General features: G+C 36.1%; 1 protein-coding gene across 2 annotated transcripts in view; it reads right to left on the bottom strand.

The window, feature by feature from the left end:
- The window catches only part of GLRA3 (glycine receptor alpha 3), a gene marked incomplete at both ends in the record, with an annotated part of 159464 nt that overhangs the window by 120823 nt on the left and 18065 nt on the right, over positions 1-20576 (bottom strand). For both annotated transcript variants that reach the window (XM_081237279.1, XM_081237278.1), the window contains one exon: positions 6842-6969. In XM_081237279.1, the coding sequence (XP_081093405.1) occupies positions 6842-6969 (128 nt within the window). The remainder of the gene's footprint in view (positions 1-6841; positions 6970-20576) is intronic.

Genomic DNA, 20576 nt, shown 5'->3' with positions numbered 1-20576 from the left:
GGTAAAGTAGCAGGATACAAAATTAATGCACAGAAAATTCTTGCATTCCTATACACTAATGATGAAAAATCTGAAAGACAAATTAAGGAAACACTCTCATTTACCATTGCAACAAAAAGTATGAAATACTCAGGAATAAACCTACCTAAGGAGACAGAAAACCTGCATGCAGAAAACTATAAGACACTGATGAAAGAAATTAACAATGATAGAAACAGATGAAAAGATATACCATGTTCTTGGATTGGGAGAATCAAAATTGTGAATATGACTATACTACCTAAAGCAATGTACAGATTCAATGCAATCCATATCAAACTACCAATGGCATTTTTCACAGAACTGGAACAAAAAATTTTACAATTTGTTGGAAACACAAAAGACCCCAAATAGCCAAAGCAATCTTGAGAAAGAAAAACGGAGCTGGAGGAATTAGGCTCCCAGACTTCAGACTATACTACAAAGCTACAGTATTCAAGACAGTATGGTACTGGCACAAAAGCAGACATACAGATCAATGGAACAGGATAGAAAGCCCAGAGATAAACCCACGCACATATGGTCACCTTATCTTTGATAAAGGAGGCAAGAGTATACAATGGAGAAAATACAGCCTCTTCAATAATTGGTGGGAAAAACTGGACAGCTATAGGTAAAACAATGAAATTAGAACACTTCCTAACACCATACACAAAAATAAACTCAAAATGGCTTAAAGACCTAAATGTAAGGCCAGACACTATAAAACTCTTAGAGGAAAACATAGGCAGAACACTCTATGACATAAATCACAGCAAGATCTTTTTTGACCCACCTCCTAGAGAAATGGAAATAAATGGAAATAAAAACAAAAATAAACACATGGGACCTAAAAGCTTTTGCACAGCAAAGGAAACCATAAACAAGACAAAAAGACAACCCTCAGATTGGGAGAAAATATTTGCCAATGAAGCAATTGACAAAGGATTCATCTCTAAAATTTACATGCAACACATGCAGGTCAATATCAAAAAAACAAACAACCCAATCCAAAAATGGGCAGAAGACCTAAATAGACATTTCTCCAAAGAAGATATACAGATGGCCAACAAACACATGAAAGGATGGTCAACATCACTAATCATTAGAGTAATGTAAATCAAAAGTACAATGAGGTACCACCTCACACCGTTCTGAAGAAAAGGGAACCCTCTTGCACTGTTGGTGGGAATGTAAATTGATACAGCCACTATGGAGAACAGTATGGAGGTTCCTTAAAAAACTACAAATAGAACTACCATATGACCCAGCAATCCCACTAATGGGCATATACCCTGAGAAAACCATAATTCAAAAAGAGTCATATACCACAATGTTCACTGCAGAACTATTTTCAGTAGCCAGGACATGGAAGCAACCTAAGTGTCCATCGACAAAGGAATGGATAAAGGAGATGTGGCACATATATACAATGGAATATTATTCAGCCATCAAAAGAAACAAAACTGAGTTATTTGTAGTGAAGTGGATGGACTGAGTCTGTCATACAGAGTGAAGTAAGTCAGAAGGAGAAAAACAAATGCCGTATGCTAACACATATATATGGAATGTAAAAAAAAAAAAGGTTCTAATGAACCTAGGGGCAGGACAGGAATAAAGATGCAGACATAGAGAATGGACTTGAGAACACGGGGAGGGGGAAAGGTAAGCTGGGATGAAGTGAGAGAGTGGCATGGACATATATACACTACCAAATGTAAAACAGATAGCTAGCGGGAAGCAGCTGCATAGCACAGGGAGATCAGCTCAGTGCTTTGTGACCACCTAGAGGGATGGGATAGGGTGGGGGGGAGGGAGACGCAAGAGGGAGGGGATATAGGGTTATATGTACGCATACAGCTGATTCACTTTGTTAAAAAAAAAGAAAAAAATAATCAAACAAAATCTAAAAATATAGGGTGCAGAATTTAAATCTGAACATTTCAGGTGTTCATCTACAGTTTTAGAAAGCTTTATTTTTTTTTGAAGTTTTCAACTTTATTTTATTTTTTAACATCTTTATTGGAGTATAATTGCTTTACAATGGTGTGTTAGTTTCTGCTTTATAACAAAGTGAATCAGTTATACATATACATATGTCTCCATATCTCTTCCCTCTTGCATCTCCCTCCCTCCCACACACCCTCCCTCTCCTACCCCTCTAGGTGGTCACAAAGCACGGAGCTGAGCTCCCTGTGCTATGCGGCTGCTTCCCACTAGCTATCTATTTTATGTTTGGTAGTGTATGTATGTCCATGCCACTCTCTCACTTTGTTCCAGCTTACCCTTCCCCCTCCCCGTATCCTCCAGTCCATTCCCTAGTAGGTCTGCATCTTTATTCCCATCTTGCCCCTAGGTTCTTCATGACCATTTTTTTTTTTTAGATTCCATATATATGTGTTAGCATATGGTATTTGATTTTCTCTTTCTGACTTACTTCACTCTGTATGACAGACTCTAGGTCCATCCACCTCACTACAAATAGCTCAATTTCGAGAAAGCCCTATTTTTGAAGAGATTTTTCTTGTTAAAATGACCTTGGGGCTTCCCTGGTGGCGCAGCGGTTGGGAGTCCGCCTGCCGAGGCAGGGGATGTGGGTTCGTGCCCCGGTCCGGGAGGATCCCACGTGCCGCGGAGCGGCTGGGCCCGTGGGCCATGGCCGCTGTGCCTGCGCGTCTGGAGCCTGTGCTCCGTGGCGGGAGAGGCCACAGCGGTGAGAGGCCCGCGTACCGCAAAAAAAAAAAAAAAAAAAAAGACCTTGTATTACATAAAAATGAAAATAGAAAATACAGTTTTTTCAAAAAATAACTGTGAATTTTATTCAAGAAGCATAGTGTCTGGATGGATAGGAATAATTAAAATGGATAAAGAAGATTCTAACAGTTTCCCTGAAAAAAAGATATGGGCAGAAATGAGTAATAGGTACACATTCCATTCTGGGGATAGAATGAGTTATAGCAGAAGAGACTGTATGAAAATTGCATTTGTGATGTGGGAGAAAAGGATTAATATAGAGAAATATTACAGATGAAAAGACAGAAATCACAGAGACATAGTGAAGGCGAACAATGTTATTTCTAGATAAAGAGAATGGTCATTGGAGACAGAATGAAAAAACCTAATGAAAATTCAATAAATATATAGGAGGAATACACAAGCAGGTGATTGCTGACAGACTACTTTCTGCCTGAATCCAAATTAGTTTTAAGGTTACCAAAGACCAACTGAGGGTCTAAACAATAGAGTCAAAGGAAAGAAACAAAATCTAGAAAAAGCTGGTAGATAGTCTAGTGAAATAATATTTTATTGTCTATGGATGTACTTTTATTTTCTATTCAATTGCTTTTTTTCTGTTAAACTGGTTTCCAGTTTCCAATGATTCCTGGAAACTTCTATTTCAGGATGGAGGATCGAGCATAGTTTTCTTCTCTCCGAATGCATAAAAATGATATTATTGAATAAAAATAAGACTAGATATATCACACCAAAGAGAACGAGAGGAAAGTCAGAATTGGTTTAATCACATAAAATATAGAAGGCAGAAGAAAATAGTTGACAGACAAAACAGAGAAAAGTCTAAAATAAATGATGATTAGAACTGCATGGAGAAGGAAGCTAAGTGCTAAGAGGCACAAAGTTCAGGGTCATCATACACAGGACAGGAGGTGGGTAGTTAGGTGGGGCAGCAGGGGAGGCCATGGACGCCTGTCTCAGGAAGCTCCTTGCTCCCTTATTCATAGTCCCCTAGAGCCGGGATGGCCTGGAATTTCCACGGGTTTGAAGGATGCACATAACTTTTTTTTTTCCTTTTGCAAACATAGCTTATTAAGGTGATTGGAAATAATATGATTCTGTAAGCAATGCTGACTTTTTAAATGTTTTCTTTTTCCAGCTTTATTGAGATATAAAAGGCATACAACATTGTGTAAGTTCAAGATGTACAACGTGTTGATTTGATACACTTGCATACTGCAATAAGATGATGACTTTAGCATTAGCTAACACCTCCATCGTCACATAATTACTGTTTCTTTTTTGCGGTGAGAAATTTTAAGTCTATAATACAGTACTGTTAACTGTAATCTCAAGGCTATACATTAGATTCCCAGAATTTATTCAACTTCTCTTTGCAAAAAAAAAAAAAAAAAAGTGACTGGGGAAAACAGGGTTCCTGCCAGTACCTCAAAATGAAAGTCATCGCTATTCTGGCACTTGGAGAACCCCAGACCAAAGCCTCGCCACTCAACACTCACCTAAAGCAAAGCTGTGCCCAGGGCAGTACCATCTCTGTCAGATTTCCTTTCCCAGAGAGAGAAACAGCAGAAAACTATCTCTCTCCATACACAGCAGACAAAACATGTATCAGCACCCAGGCAAATCAACTCAGCCCTTACTCAACGACAAAGCATTTCCATCACATGCAAGAAAACTAATGGCTTAAAGAGAGTGAACAAGATGAATAAACATAATTATTCCTGCAGGAAAAAAAGAGAAATTATTGGGCAGAAAAGAAAAACAGAAGAGGTAGAATGCAAGAATGGAGGCATCCAATTAGCAGTCTAGTTAGTGCAAAGAACTTTCATAGCACCTTCTTTGTAAAAGGCCTGGAAAGCCATCAAAGAGTTTAAACAGATGCTCACTGGAAGTAACCAATTTTCCTTTTGGAGTGTTTGCCTCAAAGAAGTAGAATTGTGCCGAAGGTCTGTTGAGGCTATTCATCACTAATATTTTTGGACAATTTAATTTTTACCCAATTCAGGTACACTATTTTTACTATTATCATAAAACAACAAACAGATAAAAATACAAAATAACACCCGCCTAGCAATGTGCAACACAACCTTCCTGTAGTTTGTGTGACTTATGCCTGGTACTGCAGTGTTTTCTCTCAAACAAATAGGAGTTTCAAAAGGTGTACTTATTTTAGAGAAATGATACAAAATAGTACAAATAAATATCATAATTTTGTTTAAATAAAAATGTCTACATCTAGAGTTTTTCAAACTTAGCAGTATATAAAAGAGCAAATACAAAGTTACATTTTAATAAAGTCATTTTATAGTTTTTTAATAATTGTTCTTCTCTATGATCTGGAAGGTAAATTTTGTTTTAATGTAAATGTACTTGTGAAAACAATCACAAATTTAAAATCAGTATTCCAGAAATAAATTTTATAATAATGTGTTTGAGACTGAAATAATTATCAATAATATTATCATTAAATGTTGGTAATTTGAAAGGTGAAAATGCTGTCACATTATTATTATAATTTGCACTTCATTGATTGTTAATTAGGTTGAATATTCTTATTTATTTTCTGCAAATTATCTGAGAATGTCTCTACTAAGATTTTTTGTTTTCCTCGTATGAAATTTATAAATTCCTGAAAAGTCAAACATACAAGTTTTTCTCAATAATTATATATTTTAAAAACATTTTCCTATTGTCTGATCAGTTACCTAGGTATTTTCCAGGTTTTGGTTTTTTTTTTATTAAGATTTTAATCCATGTCCAGTGGTCAGGACTCCACGCTTCCACTGCAGGGACATGGGTTCCATCCCTGGTCGGGGAACTAAGGCCCCGCATGCCGCACGGCGCAGCAAAAAAAAAAAAAAATTTTTTTTTAATCCATAAAGAAGTGAATACTAAATCATTTAAGTTATTGTAATATATTGTCACATCTGTTTGGCAAATTTCTGTTCCTATTCTTTTTTTTTAAATATATAGTTAATTTTGCTCATTTATTTTTTTCAAAAAAACTTAGACTAGTGAAATATCACATTATTGATAGACATTCCCCTAAAGTCTCACAGTATTAATTCCTGTTTTTTGACAAATTGGAAGGGAAAGCAGATATAATACCCACTTTAAATTTGTTCATTTGATTCAGTAGGCACATTTTTTAAAAGAGAAAGAAAACAGACAAGGGAATAGAGGGGAAGGTGGTAGGGTGACGATCGAAATAGGTGAAGGAGATTAAAAGGTATGAACTTCCAGCTGTAAAATAAATAAGTCAATGGTGATGTAATGTACAGCATAGGGAATATAGTCAACAATGTTGTAACAACTTTGTATGGTGACAGATGGTACCTAAACTCATTGCGATCATCATCTCATAATGTATAAAAATATCAAATCATGAGGTTGTACACAAACTAATGTAATGTTGTATGGTCCAAAGAAGACTAATTGTGAGAGCTATTAACATGAGAATATATTTCTTCTTTCAAGACATATCTTTGACCAATATAGTGCTTGGAGGATTATTGGAAATAAGCTTTAGAATTTGGGGGTAAATCAATTTGAAAATTTATCTTGTTTAATCATCTGTCATACAGAGTGAAGTAAGTCAGAAAGAGAAAAACAAATACCGTATGCTAACACATATATATGGAATCTAAAAAAAAAAAAAAAAAAGGTTCTGACAAACCCAGAGGCAGGACAGGAATAAAGACGCAGATGTAGAGAATGGACTTGAGGACATGAGGAGGGGGAAAGGTAAGCTGGGATGAAGTGAGAGAGTGGCATGGACATATATACACTACCAAATGTAAAATCGATAGCTAGTGGGAAGCAGCTGCATAGCACAGGGAGATCAGCTCAGTGCTTTGTGACCACCTAGAGGGCTGGGATAGGGAGGGTGGGAGGGAGGGAGACGCAAGAGGGAGGAGATATGGGGATATATGTATATGTATAGCTGATTAACTCTGTTACAGAGGAGAAACTAGCACACCATTGTAAAGCAATCATACTCCAATAAAGATGTTAAAAAATAATAAAAAATAAAACACATGTCGTATATTGTAGTAAGCAAAACAATTACCTTTAAAATTGGGCCTGATTCTTGCATCATACCCCGACGTCCTTCCCATTAATTTATCCAGAAAGTCAGAAGGTGACATTGGGGCACTTCGAGACCTTGCACTATCTGTTTCCTTTGTTGCAACCAAACTGCAAATGAGAAAAAATAATACAGATTTTACCCAAAGAAAAAGTCTTCCTAACAGTTGTTACCTAGAAATATAAAATAAAAATGCTAAGCAAAAAAAAGAACTTTATTTACATTCAATAAAACAAAAAAATACAGTTTGGGGCTTTCCTGGTGGCGCAGTGGTTGAGAGTCCGCCTGCCGATGCAGGGGACACGGGTTCGTGCCCCGGTCTGGGAAGATCCCACATGCTGCGGAACAGCTGGGCCCGTGAGCCATGGCCGCTGAGCCTGCGCGTCCGGAGCCTGTGCTCCGCAACGGAAGAGGCCACAACAGTGAGAGGCCCGCATACCACAAAAAAAAAAAAAAAAAAAAAAAAAAACACTTTGAAAACAATAAAACAAAAAAAAGGTTTACATACTGTATAGTGAATATTATCATAGTGACAGATAGGTATTTATAGATTTACAGTCAGAATTTATAATTTTTCACATGTATTCAGTAGTGACAATATTTAAGTCTGGAAACAAAGCCACTCCAAATTATTAGGATTTCAAAATTTGTATTTATCCAAATTTGATTTCTGATTGCAATTTTTAGCTAAAATTATCCTAAGTTGTTCAGACATAAGAAAATATGAAAGTTCAGCTGTGAAATACAATTCTTACTGCTTTTATAGAGGAAAAGAACATCACCTTTCAAGTTCTGAGAATTGTTCTCAACGGTAATAAAACTCCGGCCCTATAGATTAAACATCAATGTTCTTTTCTTCAATTAGAGTAAGTGCTTCCTATATTAGTAACATACTCAGTTAAATTCATTCTGCTTTCACTTGGTGTCATTCATATACAGTACATTCTGTTCAGACCTAAAATTTATGCATGGAGTTTGAGAAATTACCATAAATGTGGTCTGTGCAGTCGGCTATTATGGGATGAGAACCTGTGTCCAGGAAAGTTAAAGGGTTATTGTATTTTTTTCATTCAAACATTTTCCTTTTTCTGCAGCTGCTCATCCTAGAAGCCCACAAATGACTGAACCCCCGACCAGCTCCTCATTTACCTAGGTTGGTCCCCAGAAGGTCTAGGCCTACTTGCTAATATCAAATGATTCTTTTTATCCACAGAGTTTGCTCAGAAAAGTGAAGCAGGCTTTCTGAACACATATCTGTTTGAAATATTTATATTCAACCTGATGTTACTTCCTGGTGATTGTCAGTCATCACATCCTCCCAGCTCTGTCACTCAACTTAGAGCATCGCCAAACCCTGAACCTTTGTGGTCACTCTCGGCAGTATCAAGTTATTAAATTCCTCCTGCCAGAATGTTTAATAAGAAGGGAAAATAAACCTTAGAGCCATCACCATTAAATCGTCTACCACACACATATATTCAGTAATTCATAATCACAACGGTAAAATCCAATATCAATGGTAATGTGAGAACAATATTTCTGAAAGTATAGTATCACAGTTAACAGCACCTATTAACTCTTGCCCTGTTCTAGAGGATATATCTAGTTCTGGACATTCTAAATCACTTATCTTCTCAATAACTTTCATTCTGTCTTTCTTGCTTTCTCTCTAAACAGAAGCTTCTTCTCTCCCTATTCTTCTGGTTCCATATTGCTTTGTAAGTCTTTATCTCTGATTAAAGGAAACTCTACTCAATATTCTGTAATAACCTAAACGGGAAATAATTTGAAAAAGAATAGATATATGTATACGCATAACTGAATTACTTTGCTGTACACCTGGAACTAACACAACATTGTAAATCAACTATACTCCAGTATAAAAAGAAAATTTCTTAAAAGGAAAAAAACTCAGGTTAGGGGGAGGCAGTAAGAAGAAATCTAAGTTGCATTTAGAGTGGATTTTTTGGGGGGCGGGTTGTTTTATTTTAAGATTTTTTTTTTTGATGTGGACCATTTTAAAAGTCTTTATTCAATTTGTTACAGCGTTGCTTCTGTTTTATGTTTTGGTTTTTTGGCCCTGAGGCTTGTGGGATCTTAGCTCCCGGACCAGGGATCGAACCCGCATCCCCTGCATTGGAAGAAGTCTTAACCACTGGACCACCAGGGAAGTCCCTAGAATGGATTTTGGGTAGGAAACTTTATTATGAAGTCCATTTTCTTTTGTCTATACGTCGTCTTTCAACATATTTATAGCAAGTTACTAAGTTGTTAGCAAATGACTCGTGATAGTACTTTTGAAGGAAGCATCTTTGGATATTTTAGAAGTCTTTTATTTATGAAAATCTCAAAACAATCTCTGCATGAATTTGCCTGGCTCCCACACTTGGCTTGTCTTTTCTACGCTGTACCAAGTACTGAATTTACTATTAACTTTCTTGGAAACTCTAAGTGGGCTCATACACATTCCCATCAATGAATACATTTTTCACTTAAGAATCTTATAATTCTTATTTTTATAATGACTTGTCACTTGAAAGTTCAGAGACTTCAATTTCTGAGAGACTGGCAGAAGCCTATTTTTTTTAAGCATTAAAGTCAAATATCAAAATCCATCAAAAAGATAAGTCCCTGCCCCTCCCCTTCTATCCCCTCCCCTCTTCTTTAATGAGACAAGTAAAATATGTCCACTTTTGGAGGGCAGAAATAACTACTAAATAGAGATGCTGTAAAGATGGATTTAATATAATTGTCCATACTTATTTCACTCTGCTGAATGCACCTTAAAATTGAGAGAAAATATGAAAGCTGTAGCTAGGAAATGTAATATGGGTTTGAGATGAGTCTTGGCATGAGGGCCACAAATCTCTGTGCATCTATTTTCATGAGTTGATTTGCACAGAAGCACAGTGACTTATGGGGAATAAATCAGTGCCCAGACTCTTGAGGCAGAGAAGGTTTGGGGTATAAGGGGGAAAGAAAGTTGACTATGTATTCTCTAGCTTTATAAACCAGTCCTATGGGGTTACAACTCTTAGTGAAAAAAAAATTGTCACAGTTACTATTATTTGGAACTTTCTGAGCTGCAGACATAAGCAATTGATATTTCAAGCCCACAGTTTGAAAAATAAAACTCAGAATTGAAGAGATGAGCATTCTTTCCAATTCTTTATGGCTTTAGTCTCTTTATGGGAGAACTAAAGAGAAACTGAAACATCTGAGAATACGTGATGCTTTGAGCATTTCACGCTAAAGCATCCCGCCTCAGAAGAGGATGAAGTGTTTGCCATGATGACACAGGCAGTGAAGCAGGCTTTAACTTGATAGTTTGATATTAATTATTTTAAAAAGAGGCCAAAGTGGAAGAGTATAAAAGGACTATTCTAGAATACCCTTGGAGGCTCAGAGAAATAACTCAAAATTAAAAGGGTACTGAGATCTTGATTCTTCCCACTGTGAACAATGTGCCAGTGAAATATGATTATCATTTCAAAGTGATCTCATTTCTCTCTGCAGTTTGATGAGGCCTGGGTTATTTTAAATTCACCTAACAATAAAAATGGTAGTTGCTTCCTGATCTCTCAGGCACAGGATTCGTGTATATATATGGTATCATTTTATTCTCATAACAACTTTTCTAGTTAGATATTATTACCTATGTATTAGAGATGAAGACACTAAGGTAAAGAGGTTTTTTCCCAGGCCACTCAGATATTAAATTTATAAGCCAATATCTTATTTTTATTTTTTAATCTTATTTATTCTATTTTTTAAATTAATAAATTAATTAATTTTTGGCTGCGTTGGGTCTTCGTTGCTGCGCGCGGGCTTTCTCTAGTTGCGGCGAGCAGGGGCTACTCTTCGTTGTGGTGCGTGGTCTTCTCATTGTGGTGGCTTCCCTTGTTGTGGAGCATGGGCTCTAGGCACATGGGCTTCAGTAGTAGTGGCACGCGGACTCAGTAGTTGTGGCGTACGGGCTCTAGAGCACAGGCTCAGTAGTTGTGGCGCACGGGCTTATTTGCTCCACGGCATGTGGCATCTTCCCGGACCAGGGCTAGAACCCGTGTCGCCTGCATTGGCAGGTGGATTCTTAATCACTACACCACCAGGGAAATCCCTATAAGCCAATATTTTAAATCAAATTAAACTTTCCACTGAAAACACTAGACAAGGTTAAAAAGAAAACAAAACTGTGCATCGGAGAGCTAAAAACACAGTGAAAAGTCACATGGCTAAGATCTAAGACAAGGAAACTTACAGAACTGAGTTTCCCTTAAGGATGGCAATAAACTTCAGAGTACCAGCTGAGTGGTTAACAATCTGTGTACAAGTTTTGAAAGCTTTATGGATTTTAGGGGGACAAAATGCGTGAACTCCTATGAGTTGGTCTGAGTTCGCAAAGAATTACAGCTGCTGAGTAAGAATGAATCAGAAATACACAAGTCTTAGCAGGAAGCTAAGCGTAGCTTGGAATTGTCTCAGTTTCTGAAACTGGAATAAAATAATCACAGATTGCTAGCAACCTAGCTGTCTGATAAAAGCAAACATACATCAAACTCCTGCTATTCCCACACAAGCTTGTTTCTCTTCCATTCTTTTCAAACTTGGTTAATGGTAAAAAAAAAATCTTTACATTTCTCAGGTGGAAAATCTTTGATAACTCTTGACTCCTCTTGTATTCCACATATCATATCCTTCCAGTTGGTCCTACCTTATAATTTTATCCATAATCCAACAACATCTCACCATATCCTCTTCAGCTCCTCTGGTACAACCTACCGCTAGGCATTACCTTTGGAATACTCATTGGTCTTCTATTCATTTAATTAAATTCTACTTATCTTTGTGATCTTGGTTTAAGCATCATTTCCTCAGGAAGCCTTACCTATTCCATCTCACTTTGCAAAATCCTGTTACAATATTTATCAAATTTGTATCTCATTAACAGCACTTGTTACAATTGTAATTGTATTTTTAATAAGATTAATCCATCAATGTCTATCTCTGACTTTATAGGATCTTCTATTTAAGCAAAACTCATGACTGTTGCATGTGTTTTAATAGCCCCAGAAGTAATCCAGAGCATCCACAGTAAATAACTGGATAAATATTTTTGAAATGAATTAACTAAATATAGTGATGGAGAGGTCAAACATTATACACCAGAGAGTGTCCAACATTTTCATCTTTCTGTCCTCCTGCCCAAGTTAGGAGTGATGCTTATGAATAATCAGGGAAGAAACTAGAGCAAATATTTAGACACAGGGAAAAATCAGGATATAGAAATCTGAAAGAGAACATTAAAGCAAAGCTATATGTCTGAAGATCGCCATTTAATGGTGGAACTGGAGAGTTGTCGATTAAAATGTGATGGGTGCTTTTTTAACCAGACCTGATTGCAGTGGTGTCTACATTCAGTGCTTACATAAATTAGGACTTAGTAGGTGATAAGTTACATACTGTTTGCGTGTTTGTATATGAAGGGTTAATATAGGGTTATAGGTGAGGGATAGGAGGTGGAGGGCTAGGATAGGTGGAGAAGGAGGACTCCAGTAAAGGTAGATGACAGGGATAGATAGTGTAGTCATCTGAGGTTTCTTAACTCTCATCTTTATACAAGTTTGTTCGTTTCATCTACAAAATTTATTTTTATCATAAAGTCACTCATTTTTACTAAATGCTTTCAAAATGCTGTGCTCAAAACTCATGCTAATTGTTATAACTTCTACTATAACTTCTATGGAAACTGTCTATTCTCATGGGTAATAGTTTACTTCTTTATAGTTTTGACATCAGCTTATTTCAACTGAAAAATCTAAAAGGCCATAACACAGCTAATTAACTCACTGATTTGTAGCTTCTTAATGACTTATTTTAAAGAAAACTAAGCATTTCAGAAACATTGAAAATTACTTAGAATAGACTCAATAGTTCCTATTATGTGTCCAGTGCCCAAGATAATTAAATGAAAATCATCATAGTAGAATGGTTGAAGCTCCAGATGGACAGCCAGGAGGCTTACATTTTGTTCTAGTTTTGTCATTAACTAGTTGTTTCACGTTGGGCAAGCCAGATATTCTTTAACCAGTATAAAAATGGAGATTTAAAAGTGGCACACATTTTTCACAGAAAATTGCAGTAAAACAAACAACATATTCTACACATATGTTTCAAAAAATGTCAAATTCTTATGCCAATGTTTGGATTTTGCCTTTGATAACATGACTCTTTTGGTCAGGGATATTTTTAATTGAAATAAAGAGAAATTCACTCAAGCTAATTAATGTAAAAGGACCCTAAATGTTATAACAGTATATCATGAAAACCAAGTGTAGAAAATACCAACAAACTCAGGAAATACTGAGCACCATAAAGAAAAAATCTGATGGACCCATCCTAGCTTATGAATTCAATTCATGGTTGAAGGCACCTTAGTAAGGGAAGTTCAAAGTCATATTGCAAATGTATAATTATAGGGGCCCTAACTGATACACTTGTTTACCACTCTTCCTTAAATAACTTCTTATTCAGGACATTTAGTTTTCAGAAATCAACTACTGAATGAATATTTAAAGCAATTCTGGTTTTATATTGTCTTTAGTTTAATAGTCTTATTTCAGTTCTGGTATTCTAGCAAGATTTTAAATAATCAAAAGAAGTCTATCAATTTGTGTAAATTCAGTGAACACTCGTAGGAGGAGGGGCTGCTGAAATAGTAGTCCAGAATTTCAGGCAGAAAAAGACTGAATAGACATACAAGAGAAAATATCTTAGAACCTGTGTTGTCATGGGAAGGACAGAGACTCAAGGAATGTTAGTGTGTCTGGAATAGAGACAGAAAGTGTCAACATAAAAACAAATGAGGCTGGAGATGGCTGTAGGTACCCAATCATGCAGTGCCTCATGGATCACATTTTGGACTTTTGTCTTTACAGCTCCCATTTGGAAACAATTCCTGCGGTCCAAGTGAGAGCTGAGGATAGTGTGAGTAATTTTGATTGTAGTGGAGTTGGAGAGAGTAGAATAATCTAAGAGATATATATATCACTGATAAAATCCACAAAGTTTAGTGATGGTTTGGTACTGGTTGGGAATGAGGAAAATGTTTCAAGTGTGATTGCAATGATTTTTAAAATGCTTATTTAAATTTTTGACACACCTCCCTTCAAAGGGTGGAGCCTAATTTTCCTCCTCTTGGATGTTGTCTACACAAAGTGAATTCTTGATGACATGAATTCTGTAGTTTGATCATAAAATGCATTGCTACTTCCACCCAGCTCTCTTTTGGGTCATTCACTCTTCCCTCAGCCACTCAAGTAGCTACATGGAAGAAAGCGAGAGCTTCTACCAATAAGATTCAGGAAGTTGCCAGTCATTTGACTGAGCCAACTTGAAATCAGATTCTCTTCACTAGTCAAGCCTTCACGTGGCTGCAACCATGGCTGACATCTTGACAGTAACCTGATGAAAGATTCTGAGCTAGAACATCTACTTAAGCTGTTCCTGAATTTCTGACCCATGCAATGAACATTCATTGTTGTTTTAGCACACTAAATTTCAGGATAATGTGTTATGCAGCAGTAGTTAAGTGATATCGACACAGCTTTCTGGCTAGAGCAACTGTATGGACGGAAATATCATTCACTGCTATAGGACAGGGGGAAAAGGGGGACCAGCTTTGAGAGTTATGATAATGCGTTCAATTTTGGACCTGTTGAATTAAAGCATGGTTTTAAAACATCTAAGAGACACATATCCAATATCATAGGTTATCTATATTGAAAAACAAAAATTTGTAATGATATTTTACTGGATGGTTTCTTTGAAAACTTTTAGTAAGTATGCTGGCACCTAAGGGCCATCCCACTTGCCACCCCTTCTGCCTAAACCAATCTCCTCTAGATCCCACTGTATGGGTCCCTCGTCACCTTCAAGTCTTCACTCAAAAGGTCTCCTTGAAAATGTGGTCCCTTCTGCATATACACACTGCTATATATAAAAGAGGCAACTAATAAGGACTGACTGTATAGCACAGGGAACTCAACTCAATACACTGTAATGACCTATATGGGAAGAGAATCTACAAAAGAGTGGGTATATGTATATGTACAACTGACTTCCTTTGATATAGAGCAGAAACTAACACAACATTGTAAATCAACTAGACTCCAATAACAATTAATTAAAAAAAAGAAAATGTCTTCCCTTCTCACAGTTTCTCTCTTCCCTGTTTCTGCTTTACTTTTCTCCATAAAACATATTATTAGATAAAATACTATTCATTCACTTATTTATTTTTATGTTTTCCTCTACTGGAAGATAACTTCATAAGAGCAGGGATTTTTGCTTATTTACTTTTTTTTTTTTTTTTGCAGTATGTGGGCCTCTCACTGTTGTGGCCTCTCCCATTGCGGAGCACAGGCTCCGGACGCACAGGCTCAGCGGCCATGGCTCACGGGCCCAGCCGCTCCGTGGCATGTGGGATCTTCCCAGACCGGGGCATGAACCCATGTCCCCTGCATCAGCAGGCGGACTCTCAACCGCTGCGCCACCAGGGAAGCCCTGTTTATTTACTATTATACCCCCAAATCCTGGAACACTCATTGAGATATTATATAAATATACTGAGACATTATATAAAATCACAGATATTATATAAATATTTTTGGAATAGAGGAGTAAAAATAGTACTCGAAATATATGATGAGATGGATAAACAACGTATTTTTTTAAACCAGGAAGATTTCGAACTGAGTAAACTTCAATAGATCATATAATTTATTATTGTTATTTTCATGGAAGTTAGGTCTTCAAGAGAGTAGTCCAAGTAAAGATATGTTTCCCCAGTGATGTTACCTGACAAAGTCAGTGATTCAAATCTTGCAACTTTAGTGTAGCTCCAGAGAACAATAAAACCACCCTTTATTTGATTTAGAATATCACTGTCTCTTTGGGCACATAGAGTCTTTGTCTGGATGCCACTTCATATTTTCTCTTAGAGAAAAAGATGTCTTCCTTGAAAAGGTCAGGTGCAAACTATAGCAAAGACTTCTGAAGTTTATAGTTCATGTTCTTATTCCATTTAAACATTTAAATCATTTATTTTAATCTGAGAAGTTCAAAGATGTTAATCAAGAATTTACAATAATTAGGTTAAAAATTGTAAACTTAAATCTGTAGCTTCATACACATACATCATTACACTGATAGCTGTATGAATAAGCATTTCCTTAAAAGTATGTTTAATTCCCCAAAACAACAACAAAAGCAAGTTTTTAAAAATCTAAGAATAAACCAAACAAAAAATTTCAAAATTCCTATGGAGGAGTAAAATGAGCAGATTGCCAAGATAAGACAAAGAAGAGTGTTTGTTCTTCTATATGTTATTTAATAGCTAACATATATATGTATGTATATATATGCATAGATATATGTGTGCACATATATTATTTATATGTGTATCCATATACCTGAATATATACACATTTATATAGATTTATATACTCATGTATATAGATACACATATACATACAAATCACATATTTCTGTGCTCATTTAGTTATATGTACATGCTAAAAAACAGTTACTTGAAGACACTAGATGCAGTAGGTAAAAATACCAATCAAGTCTCTGTGGGCAAGGAATGTACAATATGGTAGAAGAAACAGACAGTAAAAAACAAACACATAAGTAATCAAGATAACTAGAGATTGTTCTATGTTCTCAGGAGAAAATAGCCTGGATGATGAAAAAAAATAAATGAGAGAGTCCATGTTGGATGGGACGGTTGGTGAAGACTTTCTAAGGAATTGAAATGTGAGCTGAGTGGGAGCAGAGGGAAGGACATCCTAGGCAGAGGGAACAGCTACTTCAGACTAGCGGTGCTGGGACAACCAACAATCTGTTGGCAAAAATAATATAAACTTGATCTATTTCATAGCCTGAATATAAACGAATTTCAGATGATTAAAGCTCTAAATATAAATATGTAAATAATTAAATGATATATTTTAAAATAGTTCAAGAGCAAGCATGTGTATTTATTTCCTCTTTCTTGCAACGTTCATTAAAATAATATCCAATAACAAAAGAGGTATAAACTTTAATTAAAAGACAACAGGAAGGAGATGTCAGCAAATTAGAGATTCTTACAAGTTCTGGAAGATGAGAAGAGAGGACAGAATAGAAAGACAAGATGGAGAGAGAGCCATGGAGGAGAATTTTCATAAATGGATAAAAACACATATTTTCAAAGTGAATGAGCCCACTGAGTTCTAATCGAGAATTATGTCTAGAGTTATTATTGCAAAATTGCCAAACATTAAGATTTAAGAGACGATCCTGAAGGATTTTGAAAGAAAAAGGAATACACAAAAGAATGAGACCAGACTGGTTTTAGGCAAATGGGCATTTATGCATGCTACAAGACAACAAGAAAAAGCCGTCAGAGTTCTCGGTGAAAATGGTTTTTCTTCCATATTTCCAATCCAGTGGACCAGCCAATCTATGAATCAAAGGAGAAGTTATTAAGCAGTCCCAAATTCAAGTAATGGAACAGTCTACCTGCATAAATGCTTTCTTGGGAAAATCATGGAGAATATACTGTAGCAAAATGAGGAAGTAAACCAAGCAGTAGAATCCTGGAAGGAGCTGATACAACTTAGAAAGTAATAATGGGATTCCCTCAGATGAGATCTATGCAAAAAGGCTCAGAAAACAAACATTTTGTTTTGATCAGAAGAAGAGAGAAATATAGTAAGGCCATTTTGCTGTCAGGGGCCGTGAAACTTAGAGTATATTGCATAGACAAAATGGTAGGATTAAGAATGTGAGGGGAAAAAAGTGAGTCTGGAGAAGCATTTAATGTAAGTAAAGACAAAATAAGACAATTAGAAAATTGAAAGAAAACAAAATGTAAAACAATAATAATATAAGAATATTATTCAGATGTATGGAAAAGACCTTCAGAATAAGAAAAACACACAGACATTTAAAAATGGTTGCTCTTAGGAAGGACAGCTAAGTACAGGGAAGATGGGATTGAGAAGGGCTAAGGACAATGTTAAAGCTCTATACCATTTGTTTATTTAATCCATAGGCAAAGTATACTTTGAAAAAAGATTGCAGTAAAGGATTAAAAATATAAAAGAATGTGTTTAAAACTTGTCATAGACAAGGCAAGACAAAAAGGAAAGGCTGATTTACTTAGTACCCACACTTACTCTTTTTCTTTGTTAGATATTGAAAATGTACAACATGACAAGCATTGTTGTGGGGGCTTGAATTCAGCAACAAATGAAACAGACCAAAATCCTTTATCTTCATGAACTTACATTCTAGCAAAATGGAACATAGTTAGCAAGAACTGAAATAAATCAGTAAATTATGTACTATTTTGAAAGAAAGGAGAATTCAGAGCAAAGCAAAAGATAATCAGAAGTTATAGGATGTGAGGGTTAGCATTATTTTAAGTAGAGTAGTTAGGGTAAGCTTCACTGAGAAAGATGCTTCATCCAGGTGTGGAAGGAGGTCAGGGAGTTGGCCACCTGAGTACCTGAGGAAAGAGTATTTATTCCAGGCAGAGAGAGCGATCAGCGCAAAGGTCTAAGCCAGGAGCATGCTTGATGTATTCACAGAACCAGAAGGGACTAGAACCGAGTCAGCAGGGGGGGATAATAGTGAGAAATCAGATCAAAGGATTAAGTGGAACAACAAATCATGTGTGGGCATGAGTCTTTATAACGAATTTGCTTTTAGTTTGAATGAAATGGAAGTTTTTAAGGCATTGAGTAGATCCACGGAGTGGCTTGCCTTTCATTTGTAAAGAGTCACCATGACTGATCTGTTAAATCCAGACTAAGGTGGGGCTGGGGTGGCTGGCAGAGACGAGTTAGATTACTGTCATAGTCCAGGTGATGATTGCTCAGACTGAGTTGCCACCTTGAAGGTGATGGGAACTGGTCATATTTTGGATATATTTTAAAGCTTGAGACAAGATGATTTCTTGACTGATTAGAGTAAAAAAGAGAGTGTTCAAGGAGAAGTACATGCTTTTTGGCCTAAGTAACTGGAAGGATAGATTTGATTAACCAAAATGGGGAAAACTGTGAGAGGAGTAGGTTTGGGGCAAAAATCTGGAGACTGGTTTCAGGCGTGTGCAGTTTGAGATGTCCATTTGATGTTCTAGATGCTGAGTATGCAGATAGTTCTATGGGTCTGAGGAATGACATCCTTTTTTTAAAATTGTTTAAGGCACAAATTTGGAAAGTACTATAGACATATAGATGGTATTTAAAGACTTGAGACTGGAGGAGGCCACCAGGGAGTAAGTACAGATAGAAAGGAAAAGAGAGGGAGGAGGAGAAAACAGCAAAGCAGACTGGGAAGAGTAGCCAGTGAAGTAGGAGGAAACCCAGTAGAGTGTCGTGTCCTGGAAACCAGTTAGAATAAGTACATCAAGGAGGAGGGAGTGATTAACTGCTAAAGGCTGTGGACTGGTTGGTTAAGATGAGAACTGAGAATTAGCCATTTCATTTTGCCAGGTGGATGACAGTTATGACCCTGACAAGTGCAGTTTTAGGGAACTGGTGAAAGTGAAAGCCTAATTAGAATGGGTTCAAGAGAGAATTAGAAAGAAATTGTGGCTGTGAGCATAGCTCTAATGTGCAGATCTTTGAAATAATGCATCAATATTAAAAACTTATGCACAACAAGAAGCACCATAACAAACTGAACAAGCAAATTAAATAGTAGATAGCTAACAAACATTAACACCTGAATTGTATAAAGGACTCCAACTAATCATTTAGAAACATGGTAATCCACTGGAAGAATGGGCAAAGGATATGAATAAGCAATTCATAGAAAAAGAAATAGAAATGTACATTTAGTATAAGATATTTTGCTCAAACTCAGTTGTAATCAAGAAATGCTCATTTAAATAGAGACTAGATAACCATTACAATTGTCAAAATTTTAAAGTTTAGTAATGTCAAGAATTGATGAATATACGGATAAAAGGTACCTCTAAATGCAATTTATACACTGAAAAGCGGCATATATAGCCATTTTAAGGGGGTATTTTATGGTCTATATTTAAATTATTAAGACATCTTCCTTAAGTCCCAGCACTATTTGATGTACAATTGTTGGTATTAATAAAAATAGAAAATTACCTACATAGCTATCAATGTGTTTTTTTTAATCTCTGATATGATCCTACTTTAGATTTGTACAGCAGTAAACAAAATAAGGTTATTCTATGTGTTCTGAAGTAGAAAGTAAAGAGATACCATTGAGTGAAACAAATAGCAAGTACAAAATAATACTTTTAGTGTACTCTTGGGATGCCAGGGGCTTCAAAACCAGCATCCTTTCCTCAGCTCCCTAAAGTATGAAACAATTTGAGAAATTTTTTCAAGAGGGTAAAGGATTTGGGATCATGACATCATCTTATAACTGATTTTATAAAGCTGATTTGAGGGAAAGCACCCGATATCTGAGGACACATTGGCTTCCTAATGTTGAATTGAAAACACAATCATGTGTTACCTAAGTAATTATAAATAAGTAAAATTAATTCACATAAATACTTTGAAATTGATTTTAATTAAGTACCTATAATGATTAAATTCAAAATTATAAATACAGATTTGGGGGTTTTAAACATCAATTGTTATAGCAGTTGCATACATAAGCTTTTCAAAAAGTGCTAGTT

Source organism: Mesoplodon bidens (assembly GCF_964165515.1).
Source record: "Mesoplodon bidens genome assembly, chromosome: 6".
NCBI classification, from domain to species: domain Eukaryota; kingdom Metazoa; phylum Chordata; class Mammalia; order Artiodactyla; family Ziphiidae; genus Mesoplodon; species Mesoplodon bidens.
This window is presented reverse-complemented; position numbering and strand designations above follow the sequence as displayed.